The sequence below is a fragment of the Pan troglodytes genome, chromosome 10, assembly GCF_028858775.2.
Source record: "Pan troglodytes isolate AG18354 chromosome 10, NHGRI_mPanTro3-v2.0_pri, whole genome shotgun sequence".
In the NCBI taxonomy this organism is placed as follows: domain Eukaryota; kingdom Metazoa; phylum Chordata; class Mammalia; order Primates; family Hominidae; genus Pan; species Pan troglodytes.
Window position 1 is genome coordinate 70,287,466 of NC_072408.2, and position 20,803 is coordinate 70,308,268.

At 39.5% G+C, this 20,803-nt stretch overlaps 1 protein-coding gene across 4 annotated transcripts in view; it reads left to right on the forward strand.

Annotated features, from left to right (window-relative positions):
* The first annotated feature begins 2,424 nt into the window (after positions 1 to 2,424).
* The window catches only part of KRAS (KRAS proto-oncogene, GTPase), a 45,792-nt gene continuing 27,413 nt past the window's right edge, over positions 2,425 to 20,803 (forward strand). The window contains exons 1-2 of one of the 4 annotated variants that reach the window (XM_528758.9): positions 2,425 to 2,820; positions 8,142 to 8,263. In XM_528758.9, the coding sequence (XP_528758.3) occupies positions 8,153 to 8,263 (111 nt within the window). In that variant the 5' untranslated portion in view covers positions 2,425 to 2,820; positions 8,142 to 8,152. The remainder of the gene's footprint in view (positions 2,821 to 8,141; positions 8,264 to 20,803) is intronic. The other 3 variants (XM_054664451.2, XM_009425716.5, XM_003313794.7) reach the window with 3 other exon arrangements.

Below are 20,803 nucleotides of genomic sequence, written 5' to 3' on the forward strand. Positions count from 1 at the left end.
GAAGTGAAAAGGAAAGAGAAAGTGTCTGAGGTAAAACTGGAGTGTGGGGTGCGTGGAACAAATGGTTGGATGCAGATTTGCTTTACGAATCATGAGCCTAGATGATAACTGAGACCATGTGGATGGATTAGGTTTCTGCTAATGCCAGAATTTTTATAATCAGCATAAAAGTGCTATATAAAGCTTTCCCCTCTTCTATATTATAGTCCTTTTAAGATGTATGGAGCATCAACTATAGGAAGAACATCATATTCACAGCTGTAAGAGGAAACAAGAACTTATCATGCACTTGATGTTGTACAAAATAAATCTGTGATTTATGCTTGAGTGACCACAAAGTAGCATACACATAAGCGCAAATTCATTCATTTAAGAATTCCTTGTGTCTATTATGTACGAGATAAGTATCTCTGAGCTGCACGGAATGTGGCTTATCAGAAGGTGACCTAAGTTTCAAAGCAGATTTTGTTAAGATGAAGACAGAGATTGACAGGAGGTTTGACACTCTGTCTAAAGTAAGGATTTAGAGTCACAGAGTTCATGGATTAGGATTTAGAATCCACAGAGGGTCCACAGATTCACTCATTCAACATTCCATAAATATTTATTGAATGCCTTTTTGTGTCAGAGACTGTCTTAGGTGCTGGAAATTTAGCAGTAAATGAAACAGACCAAAACCCATGCCCTCATGGAGCTTACATTCTGATGGTAGAGAGACAAGAAAACAAAATAGATAGTGTATTATTGAAGGTGATGAGAGCTCTGGAGAAAAAGTAGGAAAAGAGACAGATCTGGGACAAGGGCGAAATTACAGTATCAAAGATGATCTTTTTAGGGAAGATCTCCTTTTAAAAACACTTTGGAACAAAGATTTAAATGAGGTGCCAGAGGGGTAGCAAGTGCATATTCCCTGAGGAAGACGCCTGCCTGGCATTTTCAAGGAACAGCCAGTAACCAATGTTTATCTACGTAAGTAAGGAAGGGAGAACAGTAGGATGAGAGTTCAGAGAAGAGGGTAGGGGATATCAAATAATTTAAGGCCATGTAGGATTTTTGAGAAGAATTTTGCTTTTATGTCAAGTGGAATGAGGGCCACTGATGATCTGGGAGTAGAGTGACTATGATCCGACATGAAGTATACTCCATTTTTTAACTATGTGAACTTGTGCCAACGTTTTAACCTCTAAATCTGTTTCTTCATTTGTAAAACGGTAAAAAGTATTTTACCTCATAAGGTTGTCATGATGATTAAATAAGATGATACGATAAGTGCAAAAGATTTAGCTTATACTTAACATAGAGTAGGCACATTTTCTCCCCTTCCCTGTCTTTCACTTTTCTCTTCTGCCCCTTCCACCTGGCGCTAGGAGGGGGAGACTGGAATAAACCTTGCAGATTACAGCCCGTGTAAGAGTAGAAAGGAAAGGATGACAGTTGATGTAAAGCCTTGGTTAACAGACATAATAGCTGGGATTTAAATTCAGCTTTATTGGTGGTTTATGATGTGGACTAGAGGAATGGAACTGAAAGTCTCGGAGGAGGGGCGATCCTATCAGGTACAGGCGCTGCTTTTCCAGCCCTCAATCCTCAAGACTCTCCCAAGATACATTTCTAGGTAGTTTATCAACACAGACTCCGGGTATGCTAGCATGTTTAATTGCCCCATTGTTTAATGTCTTAACTCCACGAACTTTAACTGATTAATCTGTCTTCTAATTAATGTTTGAATGACTCTCCTCAGGTCTAAACTACCAAGGCCACCTCTACTTAAAAACAGTTGTCTTTTGTTTGTGATTTCAGGGGCCCTGGGTATAAGCGAAGTCCCTGTTTAGAGACCTTGTGATGGGTTCAAAATATCAAGAAAGATAGCAAAATATCACAAGCCTCCTGACCCGAGAAGATTAGCGTTGAAAGGGTCGGTCGTGTTTGTTTGGGCCTGGGGCTAAATTCCCAGCCCAAGTGCTGAGGCTGATAATAATCGGGGCGGCGATCAGACAGCCCCGGTGTGGGAAATCGTCCGCTCGGTCTCCCTAAGTCCCCGAAGTCGCCTCCCACTTTCGGTGACTGCTTGTTTATTTACATGCAGTCAATGATAGTAAATGGATGCGCGCCAGTATAGGCCGACCCCGAGGGTGGCGGGGTGCTCTTCGCAGCTTCTCTGTGGAGACCGGTCAGCGGGGCGGCGGGGCCGCTCGTGGAGTGGCCGCTCGCGGCGTCTCCCTGGTGGCATCCGCACAGCCCGCCGCGGTCCGGTCCCGCTCCGGGTCAGAATTGGCGGCTGCGGGGACGACCTTGCGGCTAGGCAGGGGGCGGGCCGCCGCGTGGGTCCGGCAGTCCCTCCTCCCGCCAAGGCGCCGCCCAGACCCGCTCTCCAGCCGGCCCGGCTCCCCACCCTAGACCGCCCCAGCCACCCCTTCCTCCGCCGGCCCGGCCCCCGCTCCTCCCCCGCCGGCCCGGCCCGGCCCCCTCCTTCTCCCCGCCGGCGCTCGCTGCCTCCCCCCTTCCCTCTTCCCACACCGCCCTCAGCCGCTCCCTCTCGTACGCCCGTCTGAAGAGAAATCGAGCGCGGAACGCATCGATAGCTCTGCCCTCTGCGGCCGCCCGGCCCCGAACTCATCGGTGTGCTCGGAGCTCGATTTTCCTAGGCGGCGGCCGCGGCGGCGGAGGCAGCAGCGGCGGCGGCAGTGGCGGCGGCGACGGTGGCGGCGGCTCGGCCAGTACTCCCGGCCCCCGCCATTTCGGACTGGGAGCGAGCGCGGCGCAGGCACTGAAGGCGGCGGCGGGGCCAGAGGCTCAGCGGCTCCCAGGTGCGGGAGAGAGGTACGGAGCGGACCACCCCTCCTGGGCCCCTGCCCGGGTCCCGACCCTCTTTGCCGGCGCCGGGCGGGGCTGGCGGCGAGTGAATGAATTAGGGGTCCCCGGAGGGGCGGGTGGGGGGCGCGGGCGCGGGGCCGGGGCGGGCGGGGTGAGAGGGGTCTGCAGGGGGGAGGCGCGCGGACGCGGCGGCGCGGGGAGTGAGGAATGGGCGGTGCGGGGCTGAGGAGGGTGAGGCTGGAGGCGGTCGCCGCTGGTGCTGCTTCCTGGACGGGGAACCCCTTCCTTCCTCCTCCCCGAGAGCCGCGGCTGGAGGCTTCTGGGGAGAAACTCGGGCCGGGCCGGCTGCCCCTCGGAGCGGTGGGGTGCGGTGGAGGTTACTCCCGCGGCGCCCCGGCCTCCCCTCCCCCTCTCCCCGCTCCCGCACCTCTTGCCTCCCTTTCCAGCACTCGGCTGCCTCGGTCCAGCCTTCCCTGCTGCATTTGGCATCTCTAGGACGAAGGTATAAACTTCTCCCTCGAGCGCAGGCTGGACGGATAGTGGTCCTTTTCCGTGTGTAGGGGATATGTGAGTAAGAGGGGAGGTCACGTTTTGGAAGAGCATAGGAAAGTGCTTAGAGACCACTGTTTGAGGTTATTGTGTTTGGAAAAAAATGCATCTGCCTCCGAGTTCCTGACTGCTCCCCTCCCCCATGTATGGGCTGTGACATTGCTGTGGCCACAAAGGAGGAGGTGGAGGTAGAGATGGTGGAAGAACAGGTGGCCAACACCCTACACGTAGAGCCTGTGACCTACAGTGAAAAGGAAAAAGTTAATCCCAGATGGTCTGTTTTGCTTGGTCAAGTTAAACCCGAAGAAAACCCGCAGAGCAGAAGCAAGGCTTTTTCCTTGCTAGTTGAGTGTAGACAGCAATAGCAAAAATAGTACTTGAAGTTTAATTTACCTGTTCTTGTCCTTTCCCCTGTTTCTTATGTATTACCCTCATCCCCTCATCTCTTTTATACTACCCTCATTTTGCAGATGTGTTCTACATTTCAAGAGTTATTACAGTACTCCAAAACAGCACTTATATGATTTTTTAAACTTAACAGAGGAATTGTAGCAATCCACCAGCTAACCGCCTGAAATAGACTTAAACATGTGCATCTCCTTTTTTTTTTTTTTTTTTTTTTGAGACACAGTCTCGCTCTGTTGCCCAGGCTGGAGTGCAATGGCGTGGTATCGGCTCACTGAAACCTCCTCCTCCTGGGTTCAAGCAATTCTCCTGCCTCAGCCTCCCGAGTAGCTGGGACTAGTAGGTGCACGCCACCATGCCCAGCTAATTTTTGTATTTTTAGTAGAGAGTTTCATCATGTTGGTCAGGATGGTCTCCATCTGCTCTGTTGCCCAGGCTGGAGTGCAGTGGCGCCGTCTCGGCTCACTGCAACCTCTGCCTCCTCCGTTCAAGCAATTCTCCTGCCTCAGCCTCCCGAATAACTGGGATTACAGGTGTCTGCTGCCATGCCCGGCTAATTTTTTGTATTTTTAGTAGAGACGGGGGTTTCACCATGTTGGTCAGGCTGGTCTAGAACTCCTCACCTCGTAATCTGCCCACCTCGGCCTCCCATAGTGGCATGTGCATCTTATAGCTGAAGTCTAAGCCTTCTTAAATCTTGAGATCCATCAAAACAGACAGGTTTTCTAATTGTTATACAATGTATATGTTATGTTTATAATAGAAATCATTTTACAAATAAGTTATAAATGGGAAAGGTCTATTTGTAATTATCAGCTCAGAATTAACCATAAAACTGGTGTCACTGAAGTGACTGAGGTCCAAAATGCTGACTCTGCATGTTATAGACTACAGATATCAAATATGGTTGCTAACAATAGTTTACTTTGAGACTGTAGCCATCCACAGTATACTTGCTTTTAAGAGATGGTAGATGGTAATTCAGTTTTATGAAAAATAAAAATGAATTTTCTTCCATTACAAAATTGTTGGATTCGAGTCCAGTCCACTCCTTACTAGCTTTTCTAACTCTCGGTGAGGGAGCCCCTCCCAGCCCATGATCTTCATTTGATAAGACTCCTTTGGAACCCAGTTCTCTCTAGTGGATTTAAATGTGATTTGGTTTTAAAAATCTCATTCAAGGAATTTTTTTTTTTTTTCTGGAAACAACCACCGCATGGACAAGTAAACCAGAAGATATATGTGGCTCTGAATTCATATATATATACACAAACTCTAATCCAATGTCTGTCCACAGTATTTCCTAGGCTAGTAAACTTCTTGGCCTTAACGACCCCTCTACCCTCTTTCTTTTTTTGAGAGAGAGAGTCTCACTCTGTCACCCAGGCCGGAATGCAGTGGCGCGATCTCGGCCCACTACTACCTCCGACTCTCAGGCTCAAGCGATTCTCCCGCCTCAGCTTCCCGAGTAGCCGGGATTACAGGCTCCCGCCACCGGGCTAATTGTATTTTTAGATACGGGATTTCACCATGTTGGCCAGGCTGGTCTCGACCTCCTGACCTCAGGTGATCCGCCCGCCTAAGCCTCCCAAAGTGCTAGGATTACAGGCCACCACACCTGGCCTACACTCCGGGCACATTGGCTCTTATCTGTAATCCCAGCACTTTGGGAGACTGAGGCGGGAGGATCGCTTGAGGCCAGGAGTTGGAGACCAGCGTACTCAACATAGTGAGACCTTGTTATAAAGAAAAAAAAAAAAATCGAGGATTAAAAAAAATCTTTGATTTGTGTGGGATTTATTAATATTTACCGTATTGGAAATTAAAACAATTTTTAAAAATGTATTCATTTAAAAATAGAAATAATAAGCCCATTACTTGGTAACATGAATAAAATATTTTATGAAAAATAACTATTTTCCAAAACAAAACCAAAACTTAGAAGAGTGGTATTGTTTCACACTTTAGTAAATCTCTTTAATGATGTGGCATAATGGAAGATATGGATTCTTATATCTGCATCTGCATTCAATCTATTATGATCACACATCTGGAAAACTTGTGAAAGAATGGGAGTGAAAAGGGTAAAGGACATCTTAATGTTATTATGAAAACAGTTTTGACCTCTTGCACACCAGAAAAGTCTTAGTAACCTGAGGGGTTCCTGGACCACATTTTGAGAACTGTTTTAGGCTATGCAAACTGGTTGGGGGGAGGTTGGGGTAGGCAGAGAGCTAGAAGATACATTTTAGTGTAATTCTCATCTATTCCTAATTGCTTTGGCCTACATTTGAAATAAAGCGTGGAGGCAAATGGGATAAGATACATGTTTGTAGTGGTTGTTAACTTCACCCTAGACAAGCAGCCAGTAAGTCTAGGTAGAGCAGAGTAAGGCGGGGAACTATACCGTGACCGTGTGTGATACAATTTTTCTAGCCTGTGGTGCTTTTTGCGGCAGGGCTTAGGAGTAAGGTTAGTATGTTATCATTTGGGAAACCAAATTATTATTTTTGGTCTTCAGTAAATTGTGATGCTGTGTATATTTAGTGTTTATCTATAATATATGCACATTCATTAATTTGGAGCTACTCATCCTATAATAAATACTTGTGCATTTACTCCCATTTTTTTCTGCATTTCTCTCTTTATTTATAATTATGTGTTACATGAGGGAAAGGAGATGAAATTAAACATTCATATTATTTCAAAAAATTTGAAACAACTAGCTAAAAAATATGTTTTACTTTCTGTATGGTGTTTGTTATACAAGCTGTCAATATTCATGCACCTGTTGGGAGACAGTGTATGAAAAGCAAAGAGTAACAGTCACATGGATTACTGATTACTGAGATATATTCACTTGCATCTTTTTTTTTTTGAGACGGAGTCCCTCTGTCGCCCAGGCTGGAGTGCAGTGGCGCGATCTCGGCTCACTGCAAGCTCCGCCTCCTGGGTTCACGCCATTCTTCTGCCTCAGCCTCCCGAGTAGCTGGGACTACAGGCGCCCGCCGCCACGCCCGGCTAATTTTTTTGTATTTTTAGTAGAGACGGGGTTTCACCGGGTTAGCCAGGATGGTCTTGATGTCCTGACCTCGTGATCCACCCTCCTCGGCCTCCCAAAGTGCTAGGATTATAGGCATGAGCCACCGTGCCTGGCTCACTTGCATCTCTTAACAGCTGTTTATCTCTAATCTTTTTGTTTGTTTGTTTGTTTTGAGATGGAGTCTTACTCTGTCACCCAATCTGGAGTGCAGTGGTGTGATCTGGGCTCACTGCAACCTCTGCCTCCCGGGTTCAAGTGATTCTCCTTCCTCAGCCTCCCCAGTAGCTAGGACTACAGGAGAGCACCACCACGCCTGATTAATTTTTGTATTTTTAGTAGAGATAGGGTTTCACCATATTGGCCAGGCTGGTCTTGAACTCCTGGCCTCAGGTGATCCACCCGCCTTGGCCTCTGAAAGTGCTGGGATTACAGGCATGAGCCGCCGCACCCGGCTTTCTAATCTTCATCTTTTTTTGTGCAGCGGTGATACAGGATTATGTATTGTACTGAACAGTTAATTCGGAGTTGTCTTGGTTTTGCCTTTATTTTCCCCAGAGATTTTTTTTTTTTTTTTTTGAGATGGAGTCTTGCTCTATCGCCAGGCTGGAGTGCAGTGGCGCGATCTCGGCTCACTGCAACCTCGGACTCCTATTTTCCCCAGAGATATTTCACACATTAAAATGTCATCGAATATTGTTCTTCTTTGCCTCAGTGTTTAAATTTTTATTTCCCCATGACACAATCCAGCTTTATTTGACACTCATTCTCTCAACTCTCATCTGATTCTTACTGTTAATATTTATCCAAGAGAACTACTGCCATGATGCTTTAAAAGTTTTTCTGTAGCTGTTGCATATTGACTTCTAACACTTAGAGGTGGGGGTCCACTAGGAAAACTGTAACAATAAGAGTGGAGATAGCTGTCAGCAACTTTTGTGAGGGTGTGCTACAGGGTGTAGAGCACTGTGCTAGACACTTGGATGAGTGAAGTCGTGATATGATCCTTTGAGAGCCTTTAGCCGCCGCAGAACAGCAGTCTGGCTGTTTAGATAGAACAACTTGATTTTAAGATAAAAGAACAGTCTGTGTAGCATTTATGCATTTTTCTTAAGCGTCGATGGAGGAGTTTGTAAATGAAGTACAGTTCATTACGATACACATCTGTAGTCAACTGGAATTTTCATGATTGAATTTTGTAAGGTATTTTGAAATAATTTTTCATATAAAGGTGAGTTTGTATTAAAAGGTACTGGTGGAGTATTTGATAGTGTATTAACGTTATGTGTGACATGTTCTAATATAGTCACATTTTCATTATTTTTATTATAAGGCCTGCTGAAAATGACTGAATATAAACTTGTGGTAGTTGGAGCTGGTGGCGTAGGCAAGAGTGCCTTGACGATACAGCTAATTCAGAATCATTTTGTGGACGAATATGATCCAACAATAGAGGTAAATCTTGTTTTAATATTATGCATATTACTGGTGCAGGACCATTCTTTGATACAGATAAAGGTTTCTCTGACCATTTTCATGAGTACTTATTACAAGATAATTATGCTGAAAGTTAAGTTATCTGAAATGCACCTTGGGTTTCAAGTTATATGTAACCATTAATATGGGAACTTTACTTTCCTTGGGAGTATGTCAGGGTCCATGATGTTCACTCTCTGTGCATTTTGATTGGAAGTGTATTTCAGAGTTTTGTGAGAGGGTAGAAATTTGTTTCCTATTTGGACCTAAAAGACAGTCTTTTTATTGTAACTTTTATTTTTATGGGTTTCTTGGTATTGTGACATCATATGTAAAGGTTAGCTTTAATTGTACTAGTGAAATATAATTGTTTGATGGTTGATTTTTTTAAACTTCATCAGCAGTATTTTCCTATCTTCTTCTCAACATTAGAGAACCTACAACTACCGGATAAATTTTACAAAATGAATTATTTGCCTAAGGTGTGATTTATATAAAGGTACTATTACCAACTTTACCTTTGCTTTGTTGTCATTTTTAAATTTACTCAAGGAAATACTAGGATTTAAAAAAAAATTCCTTGAGTAAATTTAAATTGTTATCATGTTTTTGAGGATTATTTTCAGATTTTTTTAGTTTAATGAAAATTTACCAAAGACCAGCAGCAGAATGATAAGTAACAACCTGTAAGACACCTTGAAGGTCATGTAGTAGAACTTCCATCCCAAGCAGATGAGGATTTATTTAATCTCAAAGACCTCCAGGAGGGGACATTCCCCAACTGTCCTTGTTAACTCATTTTCAGAACATATTTATTAGCATATTTTGCACATAATTTGAATCTTCATGTTAAATTTAACATCAGTGGAGATGGAAAATAAGCATATCACCTTGTCTTTGAAATAGCCCTATATTGTTAGATTATTTCTTAGGCTTCTTTACCCTGGATTAAGCAGTCCTAATCCTTTAGCATTTATTCTACATCTAGTGTACTAATTTAAAAAAATCAGTTCTGAAAAATTTGTAAGAACTTTCTTCAAGTTCCAAACTGTGAAATCTAGAACAGGTCAAAGTGCCTTATTAACGTACTGTACTGTGTAATGTCTTGAAGAAACACTTTGCACTGAGGCAAGTTCTGAGGGCATTGGTGGCCTTGGGAAGATATTTATGCAGTTTAGAACCCGGAGAATTGATTAGATAACTAATCATAAGGAAACGTCACGTATTTTTGGTACTGTAAAAAAGTGGAGAAATAATGCCTATTTGCAAAGATTTGATTTAAACATAGAAGCAACTTTATTTGGCTTCCAATTTTAAGAATTTACAGCAGTAAAGGGGAACAGTCTAATTGAAGTAGACTGCCTATGCAATAGTCTCTGTATATTTACTTTTGACAAGTTAATTCAATGTGTACTATAGTTTTGTTTCTTTGAAGAGGTTTGAATAGTGCACCCATTTTAATCTGTATTGCAAATTTAGGGTTACTTGGCAGACTCTACTATTTAAATCAGATGTAAAAGGAAGTTTTAATATAATGCACTTTATGCCTGAAAGTTTTCCTGGGATTTTGGAAGGTGATTTTACTGGAAATGCTGTCTGTCTTCCCTGAAAATCTGAGAAATTCCATTACACTTTGTTTCCAATCAGAGGTCATGAGTGCTATATGAGTATATACAGCATGACGTCATGAATGTGATAAAGTGGGTTAGGAAACCTTTTGCTAATGATTGTTAAAATGCAATATAAATGTTGAAGAAATAAAGCTAACAGTTAAGCCTTTATTTGGGCGGAAGGTTGAAAAAGTTTATAAACTTAAACCTATAACTCTGCTTATGATTTCTGCCAAACCAGAAGACTTGACTCTGGGAAGCATTGGTTACCTGTGAACTTTGAAACTGACGGTCCCTGACGTAGTTTAGTCACCTGGGAAAAGGTATCTGAGATTATCTCTTATCTCCCAAGTTACAGTGAGTCTCTGAGGTAACTGACACATTACATTAAGTTCTTGGTGTAGTTAAACTGTAAGAAAGGCAGGAGAACTTAGTAGTTAAATAGTTGGTTAAATGGAAATGCTGACTCCATGTTATTGTAAAAAGTTAAAAATTTAGGAGGATATGGGGATTTCACTGCCATTGCAGGTTTTGATTGGTATTTACCAATCAGTGTGGGTCAGAGAGAAAATTAGAAAGGATATGACTGCACATTTTGGAATTATTAGCAGTTTTTCTACATTTAAAATGGAAATAAATTTTTTAAAAATTTAAATCAAGTAATACTGTATTTTTTGGTGATTTAGATTTTGCAAAATTTACACTAAGAGATAGTAAGGAGGGTGGCTATTTTTTCTTTCAATAATGTCTCTGAGAGGTTGTAACTCATCTAAGGATACGTAGCTAATAAGTGGTAGGATTTGAATTTAAATTCTCTGAGACCAAGTTAAGTAGAATTTGCACTGTACTCTTGTATAACTTTTTAAAACTGAAAATTAGCTATCTTTCAAATTAAGAAAATATTTACTAATGGAGACTAATTCAGATTTGTAAGTATACCAAAATTTGAACTTAGCCTGCTATCTAATGGCAACTTAGTGGCAAAGGTATGATGTAAAATCATTCAGGTATGACACATAGATGGAGTCTGTTTGTATTCGAGGCTGTGCACATAATCACCTTTACTTGTATTGTGAAGTATATATTGTTATCTTTTATGAAGCCCACTAAAGAGATAATGAAATACCTTGTTATTAGGGCAAGATTATTGAAAACTCAAAATAGCCCCCAAACACAATACTTGGCTAGAAATATATACCTTTATAGTTCAGAGATCACTTATTATCAAAACCCTGAAGTTTTTTTTCTAAGGTAAAATTTGGTGGAAGAGGAAAAGTCTCGTTTTAAAAAAATGTAGGTAGTTACAGAGATCAGAATGATTAGTTGATCACTTACCAAATATAAAGTATCTACTGTATATAATATGCTAGTAAGAATAAATATAGCAGGAAGTATTTTTTCCCAGGCTCTAATTGTTTGACATCAGCATGCTTTTATTGTGGCACTTATAATTCAGCTCAAGTATTATGCCCCTCTTTGATGGAACAGTTTCCTGTTCAGTAAGGAAGACCAGATTAATCATTGGATTGGTTTGTTTCATCTTTAGTGTTCTGAGCTGTAGAGTATTTATTTACCAAAGTTTATCAGTTTTCAGTTTCTTTTATTTTTCCATGTTCATTGTAGAATTCATTTTACCTACGAATGAAGTATGTAGATTATAGAGAGAAAATTTGTAAAATTAAACTGATACTGAAGACTGGTATAAGAAAAGCCTTATGTAATTTGTAAGCTGCTATTCTTCTGAGTTTATACATATATCTTTAGTAATCAATGAGGGATGGTTGGGTGACTGCCCTCCAGGGGACATTTGGCAACATCTGGAGATGTTTTTGGTTGCCACAACTTGGGGAGAGAGTACTGCTACTGGCATCTATTGAGTAGATGCTATTACTTTAAATGGCAAAGCTGCAGTTACCTTTGCACCAACCTAATATTAAACTTCCTGCAGTGCACGGGAAAGCCCCCACAACAGGGTTATCTGACCCCAAACCTCAATGGTGTTAAGGTCCAAACCTTGATATGTTAACCTGTAGCTTTAAACATCCTTTAAATTGTCAAATTCATGTCCCTGACATAAGGTTTATGTTAGATTTTCAAGTATAACAAAGATTTAAACTTTACCTTTTGTACATTAATAATATGTTAGCTTACTCCAGTCTTCTATTAAAACATTCTGTTTTTAAAATCAGAGACACACAGCAATTTTATAAATCATTTCTCTTCAAGGCTGTGAAGCTCTCCCCACTTTTGTGAGTGCCCTCTACTGGTCAAATTATTTGCTTTATAACAAGTAACAATGAAATCCTAAGTTTGTGTAGTTTCGCTGTTTAAATTATGGGTGTCATTAATTTATAAATATATTCGTTTTATTTAAAAGTCTTATTTTATATGATTGATTTCAAAAAACTTAAAGTATCATTTTTACTCTCTGCTAATATTAATATCAAGATTACTGTCTGTATTAGTTAGGCCTAACTAAGTAGGTGAGTATAGTGAACTAAGAAAGGAAACGAGGCGGTATATAAGAAAATAGGGTGGTTCAGTTGTTAACACTTACTGAGCTTACTTTGTTGAAGGGACTAAAAGGCAGCAGTGTGGCTCTCTGAGCTTCTTTGCATGCACTCAGGAGCTGCTTAATGGAGTCCAAGGCTTGGTGGTGTGTTACAGGGGATGATAGGAGGGTCCTATTCAGAAGTGGCAAATTGTGAAAGTGCACATTTTGTAGAGTTTTATAGGACTGTAGAATAGTTGTGAGCACCTGATTTTTAGAATAAACTAACAGAAAACTCAGGTACTGTATTTGGGTCAAATTAAGAATAAGTATTTATTAAGACCTGAATATAAAACTTTACTGGTCATGGTTTTTTTCTACCTTGGGTGTTTATAAATCCAAAGCTTTAAAAACATACAAATGGAAGTTGGTAATGGAAGTAAGCGAAAGGGAAAAATGATTTTATGGTTTGGAATCTCCTAAGATTCTGGTTTTAACAATACAACTAATTCCTTAATCCTAGAAATGTTCTTCACTGCCCACTTTGTACCATGCAGTCTTCCTGTGGGCTAGAGATACACTGAGGCACAAAACAGACCAGATTCCTGCCTTCATGGAGCTTATTACTTTTAGGTATCTCTAGATTTCTTGTAATACCTATTACAATGCCTGCACATCAGTTCATTCATGTGGGTTCAGCGTAGTACTCAGTACATGGCAAATTCAAGTTTTAGTTTTCGGAACTTCATGGATTTTTTTCCTCAGAATATCTTCTATCCATAATTGGTTGAATCTGTAGATGCAGTACCCATGGATATGGATGGCCCACTTTATTTTGAAGAGCAGTGTTTCTAGGCAATCATGCTAATTATATATGACTTAATTTAGAGGCTTTATACTTAAGAGCATTACATTTCTGGCGTCTCTTAACCATTATTACTTCATAATGTGTAGGTTATGGAACAGTTAAATTATTGGGATCTTAATATAGAAATTAGTAGAAATAAGCCAGGTGTGGTGGTTCATGCCTGTAATAGCACTTTGGGAGGCTGAGGCTATTCGCTGTACTATTTTTTACTACTTTTCTATAGATTTGAAATTTTTTCAAAATAAAACATTGAAAAAAGTATCTAAGGTAGTTAGTGTGTCCCTCCTTAATCCTTTCAAATATTTTATTTTCACTATTTCTATTAATTTTTTTTTTTGTTTTTGAGATGGAGTCTCGCTCTGTTGCCCAGGCTGGAGTGCAGTGGCGCGATCTTGGCTCACTGCAGCCTCCACCTCCTGGGTTCCAGCCATTCTCCTGCCTCAGCCTCCTGGGTAGCTGGGATTACAGGCATGCACCACCACACCCAACTACTTTTTGTGTTTTTAGTAGAGACGGGGTTTCACCATGTTGGCCAGGCTAGTCTCGAACTCCTGACCTCGTGATCTGCCCGCCTCAGCAGTGTCACTGCTTCTAGACCGTTTTCAAGGCACAGAGCTCAGAAATGCATGTTATTAAGAAATCAAGAGTTAACTATTTTTCACCTTCTTTCTCCTGCGGTGAGAACCCTGGTTCTACCCTGTTTCTCCTTGTGTAAATTTTAACGCTAAACTATACACTTGTGAAATAAAAATGATAATGTCATTCTTAAATTATGGATCTTGCAGTATTATCTAAGTAACATAGATTGAGTGATTTAACTTTAGGTTTCCTTTTTTGTGGAATTTGGATAAATATTTTTCTCCCTTGAGAAAAGTGAGACTCCTTTCTCATTATCAGAGTATTCTTAAACCATTAAGGCAAACATTTGGGAAAAAATTGAGCTATCTGGCTGCATAAAAATTAAGTTTTCTTTAACAAAGATAGAAGACAAATGAAAACCTAGAAAAACCATTTGGTTCAAGTAACAGGAAGCTATCTTATATATGAATTAGAGAAAAGCAAACACACAAATAGAAAAAAAGGGATGGGGGGTACTAAAGATATAAATAGCTTGTCTACCAAAAAAGAAATAAAATAAATAACATGAACATATAAAAAGACACTTACTTCATGAATATGATGCAAGTTCAAACAATAAATAACATTTCTGTACTTTCATATTGGCTAAGGTTAAAATGATAACTGCTAGGAAGGGTATGGAGAAGTGTGCGCCTTGCACTGTAGTGGGAGTATAGACCCTCAGACTTTATGGAGGTCAGTCTGGAAATATGTTTCAAAATGTAAACTACATGTCCTTTGACCAGGTAATTCAACTTCTTGAAATTTATCCGAGGATTTAATTGGATAAATGTTTAAGATGTATATATAAGAATGTTTATTGCAGTGTTTATGATTTTAAAAAAATGGAAGTCATCTTCATGTCTACAATAGAGAATGGGTGAATAAATTATGGTATCTCCATATATACAAATTACATAGTTGTTGGAAATATTAGGTAGATTTAGATATACTGATGTTCAAAAATGTCCATTATGTAAGTGAAGCTGGGTCACAGCACCTTGTGTTGAGTATGATTTCATCTAGAAACAAAATTACTCCCTCATTCTTTGTGGTGTTTTAGTTTTTTAAAATAAGCTTATACCGTTGGGGCTGGGGGAAAAGTAAATACTCATTCTGGAGAGAGAAAAGGGCACTAAAGTTTCAGATACCATTAGATTATTTCATGCTTATTTTTCAAGCCTCAATAAATTACATAATTCACATGTAGTCTTGGATTAAGGAAATTGCTATTAAGGCTAAATAAATAATATCTGAGAGGTATATAATATAAAATATGAACATTATATTGGCATTAAGATTGGATCCACGGTCATTCCAGCCTCTCATTCTTACCTGGACTTCAAGTGATCCCTTGTGGGCAAATGCCATGTGACTTGAACAGGTTACACATGTATGCTCATTATATCGTTATTTTCAAAATTTGTCATATAAATTTTCCTTGAGTTCATTCAGATTTTTGAACTAGTTTTTTCTCTTGGGAGTGGTACACACTTAATTCTCTCTAGTACTAAGCTAATGTTCACCATTCTTATAATTTTAAGTATCCAGCATTTAGTAAAGAAGTCTTTGTTTTCTTTATCCTTACTTTTAGTGAATGTCTTAGTTTTTAATTGAAAATTCTGCCATGAAAATAAGCTCTTTAACATCTTCACTCCCTAATCAAAACAGAAATCCTTCATAGCCTTCAGTTTTAGCTATCCTTCCCTGTGATTTGTCCAGCTCCATTATATTTATTTTGAAATATGGTGACCAGTTTTGCAAAATTATTTCAACTGTAGATGCCCAATGATTTTGTAAGGAGAAGATACTGTTTCTGAACAGTTCTCAGTAGCCAGTGGCCTGCCCCTACTTTTTGGCCTGCGTGTAGTATATAAAATAATGCAGTTAACTTTTTATAGCACTTTTCATTTTATAAGGAGATTTTCATGGTCTTTAATATTAATCTATGTATAAAGTCCTGTATGCAGTTTTTTACCTACTTTCACAGCTGAAGGAACAATAGCTTAGAGAAGATGTGAGAAAAAGTAGTTTGCCCAAGCCCATAGCACAAATAAGTGAAGTTCTTTGGCTGTCCATAGATCGAAGACTCCCAAGTTTATCTCTAGCCTGGACTTCTGTCCTGAGCACCAGACATGTATGTATATCAAGATGCCTGCAGGTCATATCCACCAGGACAACCCATGAGTACAGGGAATTCAGCATGCCCAATATCACTCATCTTTTCCTTCGCCCTCCCCTTTGTACTCATCCCCTGTCGGTAAGCTCTGTTATTTTAAAAAATTGAAATGTATTCACATAGCATACAATTTACACTTTTCAAGTGTACATGGTTTTTAGTATATTCACAAGGGTTGTGCAGTCATTACTACTAATTCCAGAATGTTGTTATCACCCCAAAAGAAGACCCACATCCATTGGCAGCCACTCCCCAATCCCTTCTCCCACCAGCCTCTAAAAACTGCTAATTTTTCCATCTCTGTGGATTTGTCCACTCTGATTATTTCATATAAAGAGAATCGTACAGACGTGGCCTTTTGTGTCTGGCTTCCTCCACACAGGATGATGTTTTCAGAGTTCGTCTATGTTTTTGCTTGTTGATCATTCCTTCATTCCTTTTTCTGGCTGAATAATACTCTGTTATATGGATATACCTTATTTTGTTTATCTGTTCATTTGATGGGCATTTGAGTGATTTCCTCTTTTTGGCAATTTTGAATAATGCCACTATAAACATTTATGTACACGTTTTTGTGTGACCATATGTTTTCACTTCTCTCGGGTGTATATCTAAGGTAGAATTGCTGGGTTATATGGTACCTCTGTCTTTGACTTTTTGAGGAACTGCCAAGTGGTTTTTGATAGTGATTGTACTGTTTACATTCCTACCAACAATTTTACCTAAGTATGTCTCAAATCTATTTAATCTCCTCGGTCCATACTGCTGTTGCTGCCTTAGTTCAAGTTTTGTCATTTCTTGTAATAATTCCTAGCTCATCTCCCAGTCTCTGCTCCCCTCTCTCCCTCCCTCCCCCTTCTTCTCTCTCTTATTTCCACCCATTTTTAACATTTATAGAAGCCCAAAGTCTAGTTCAGAAAGCAGAAACCACACTAGATATTTCAGCACGGAGAACTAATTAGGTGTTGGAAGACTGAAAGGCAAAAAAACACTGAAGTAACACAGTAACATCAAGAATGGCCACGACTCCTAAGATTCAGGGAATGCTGGGAAGATTTGGGGGTTATCAGAACTGGAAGCTCAGAGGAGGGGCCCCTTGTCGCTGAGGCTTAATCCCTGCAGAGGTGCCTTTGGCTGCTACTGGTGCATCTGAATGGGTATGATGAGTCAGTGTCTGGGAAGGGCCAAAACATTTTGTCCCTTTCTATAATTTGTCATGATAATGCTAGTAATGAATCTGATCTCCCTTCCTATTTTAAAAACCTTTTAGTGATTTTATATAGGATGAAGTTTAAAACTCCTTAATATGATACACATGACCGTCCATAAGCTGGCCCCTGCTTGATTGTCCAGTTTCACTTCTTGGTGCTTATTCTAAGGCCTCTAAGCCTTTGAGATCCCCAAACCCTGGACTGCGGACTGGTACCCACCTGTGTGGCCTGAGAGGAACTGGGCTGCACAGCCGGAAGGAGGTGAGCATTACTTGCCTTAGCTCCTGTCAGATCGGCAGCATTAGATTCTCATAGGAGCGTGAACCGTGTTGTGAACTGCCCATGCAAGGATCTAGGTTGCATACTCCTTGGGAGAATCTAACTAATGCCTGATGGTCTGAGGTGAAACAGTTTCATCCTGAAATCACCCCCAACTCGGTCCTTGGAAAAATTGTCTTCCACGAAACTGGTCCCTGGTGCCGGAAAAGTTGGGGACCGCTGTTCTAAGCTAAAGTTATATGGAGCTCCTTGGTTCTGTGTCCTCAACATGCTGTTCTATGTTTTTTACATTCTCTTTGCTCCTTCCTGCTTGGAATGTCCTTCCCCTCCCCGTCTTTCTTAATTCATACAAAGTTGATCTCTCCTGTGTGCCACCATTGTACTTCGTCTTGCATATGGTGTTACATTCATTTTATTTTAATTATTTATTTGCGTTCATGTCTCTTCCACTCACCTTAGTTGCTTGAGGTCAGAAACTATATAATGTGTGACACGGAATGTGACACCTAGATTTTCAATAAGTGTTTCTATGATACAAGGGAGACTGATGTGGGTAGATGGGAATGAACTCATCAACCTCTGTTTACATACCCTAAATTCCCTGTTTCTTCCCTATTATAATTCTGACAGTCTACAACAGTCTTTGATGGCTTATAAACGGAAAGTGTGGAACACATCATGCTACAGTGAATTTAAATAACCTTTCGGAAGAGTAACGTAAAGTACTTGAGCATTAATTGAGTAAAAGTTTCTCATCTTTTCCTACAGGTGTTATTAAGCAGTATGTAAAAAGTCCTTACAATACTTAATATATTAAGAAAACGTACAATTTCAAGAGGAAATCCCCAAGTAATACATTATTGACATTTTCAGCAGTTCTAGTTATATTGAGAAGAGCATCTCATGGAATTGGCAGAATGAAGATGGAGATTAAATGAGATGATGTTTGTAATATGCTTATGACAGTATCTGGCATATAAGTAAGGGCTCAGTAAATGTTGACTGCTGTAATTACTATTAATAGTAATATGATTACCTTTAGTAAAAGTTACTCGTTTCTTTAGGTTTTTTGTTTACTACAATATGTAAACAAAATCTATACTTGGAATGTATATATTGTTTTGTTTTGATACATGGAATATGTCTGTGTGTCAGGGTCACTGCCTGAGTTGGAAAACCCATACTCGAGTATGTTAAAAGGTGAACACACTGAATAATGTAGTTATTAATGATAATGGAAAAATGACAAACTTGATGTTCTGGTTAATGAGGTTATCTTATCTTGAATGAGTTAGCTTTTAAATTCCTCAAAATAAAGGCATTTAATAAACCAGGAAACACTTCATTAAAAAAATTATGCAAGTCAGTGTAAAAGAAGATTAAAATTCCACATGGGCAAAGGACACACGTTGGCGATAAATATGCAGATAAGAAAAAAAACCTATATAACATTATTACTCCTCAAAGAAATTGGTATGAAAACAATAAAAATGTGTAGCTTGTCAAACCAACAAAAATTAAAAAATATGAAATCCATTTTAAGTAATGATAAAATGGGTGCACTCTTAGTGCTTTATAGAATAGTAGTATAATGAACCTCATGTGTGTACCAACCAGCTCTTTCATATCTTAACATTTAGCAACATTTGATTTAGCTCTTTTCTTTTCCAAGATAGAAAAGTTAATACTGTTGAAGACTCCTGCATTCTTTTCCCTAGTCTTATTTTCTTCCCTCCCATAAATGTATTAAAATCTCTGTGTGTATTGTTTTGGTTGTATTTTTACATAAAACTTTACATATTATATAAAATGTAATTGAAGGTAAAATTTATTAAATTATTCTTAATATATATTGTAATTTAAAAATAAACAGCTTCATTGTCTTGATAAAATTTATAGTATCTTAAACCTGTGCTTGTTTTCCTAAGAGAACATTGAAACATAGATTTTAAAACAAATTGTTGAAAGATTAAAAAATCTGCCTTTGCACACTGTTACATTGAAAGTGGGGCATTTGTTGTGAACATTCATTTCAAATATGTAGTATCTTCAGAATATTTGAGAAGGATTTGTATTATATAATTGAAAAATCTGTTAAATTGTATTTATGTTAACTGCTTAATTCTAATAAAAATTTCCATTCACTTTTTAGTATCTGCATATATTTACATCAAATGGATTCATTCACTTATTTAAGAGGCAGTACTGATTACCTATAGTGTTCAAGACTGTTAGGTAGAGGGTGTGTAGTGGTGAGTAAAACAGGCGTGAGCCCTACCAACATGGAGTTTAAAGCCTAGTAGAGGATATAGACTTAAACAATTTCACAAGTAAATACATAATTACAAATTATAATACATGCTATGAAGGAAACATAGGAGGTACCAGGGAAGGAAGAATGCTTTGCATTTTTATTTTTAAGACTGAAGAGTGCTATTGGAGGACTTTGAGCTAGTGAATGACATGATCTAACCTACCTTCGTTCATTCATTCATTCATTCATTCATTTTCTTCCTTCCTGGCTCAAGCAGTCCTCCCACCTGAGCCCCCCAAATAGCTGGGACTACAGGTACACACCACCACACCTAATTTTTTTTTTTTTGTATTTTTGATGGGATTTTTACCATGTTGGCCAGGCTGGTCTTGAACTCCTGACCTCAGGTGATCCACCTGTCTCGGCCTCCCAAGGTGTTGGGATTATAGGTGTAAGCCATGGTGCCTAGCCCTAACCTACATTTATAAACTATCACTTGCTGCTGTGTGGAGAATATATTGTAAGATTAACAGCAGGGATACCTGCTAGGAAGCAATTGCTGCAGATTGCCTGAGACAAAATAGTTATCATGGACTAGGGGGATAGTGGTGGTGGTGGTGGTAGGTGGTTGGATGTAGGATATGTTTTGAAGATAGGTAAATGGTGCAAGATTATGGGTCAGTTTTAAATGCGTAAGTAAATTTTCTTTGTAAGACATTTTAGGATGCCATGTTAAGAATCTCTTTATAACTGTCATTTAAAAAAAAACCACATATTTTCTTAGCATAATTTCCCATAGTAGCATTACTGTGTCAAAGGCTATGAACATTTGAATGACTTTAGATAAATACTATAATTGCTTTCCAAAAATATTGTGCTTATTATGTCACCAGAAATGTTTGAATTCTGTCTACAATTCAGTCTTGCCAGTATAGTACATTTCATTTAGAAAATTTTTTTATTACTTATGTAGATGGAAAAAATAATATTTTAGCTGGGAGTGAGGGGA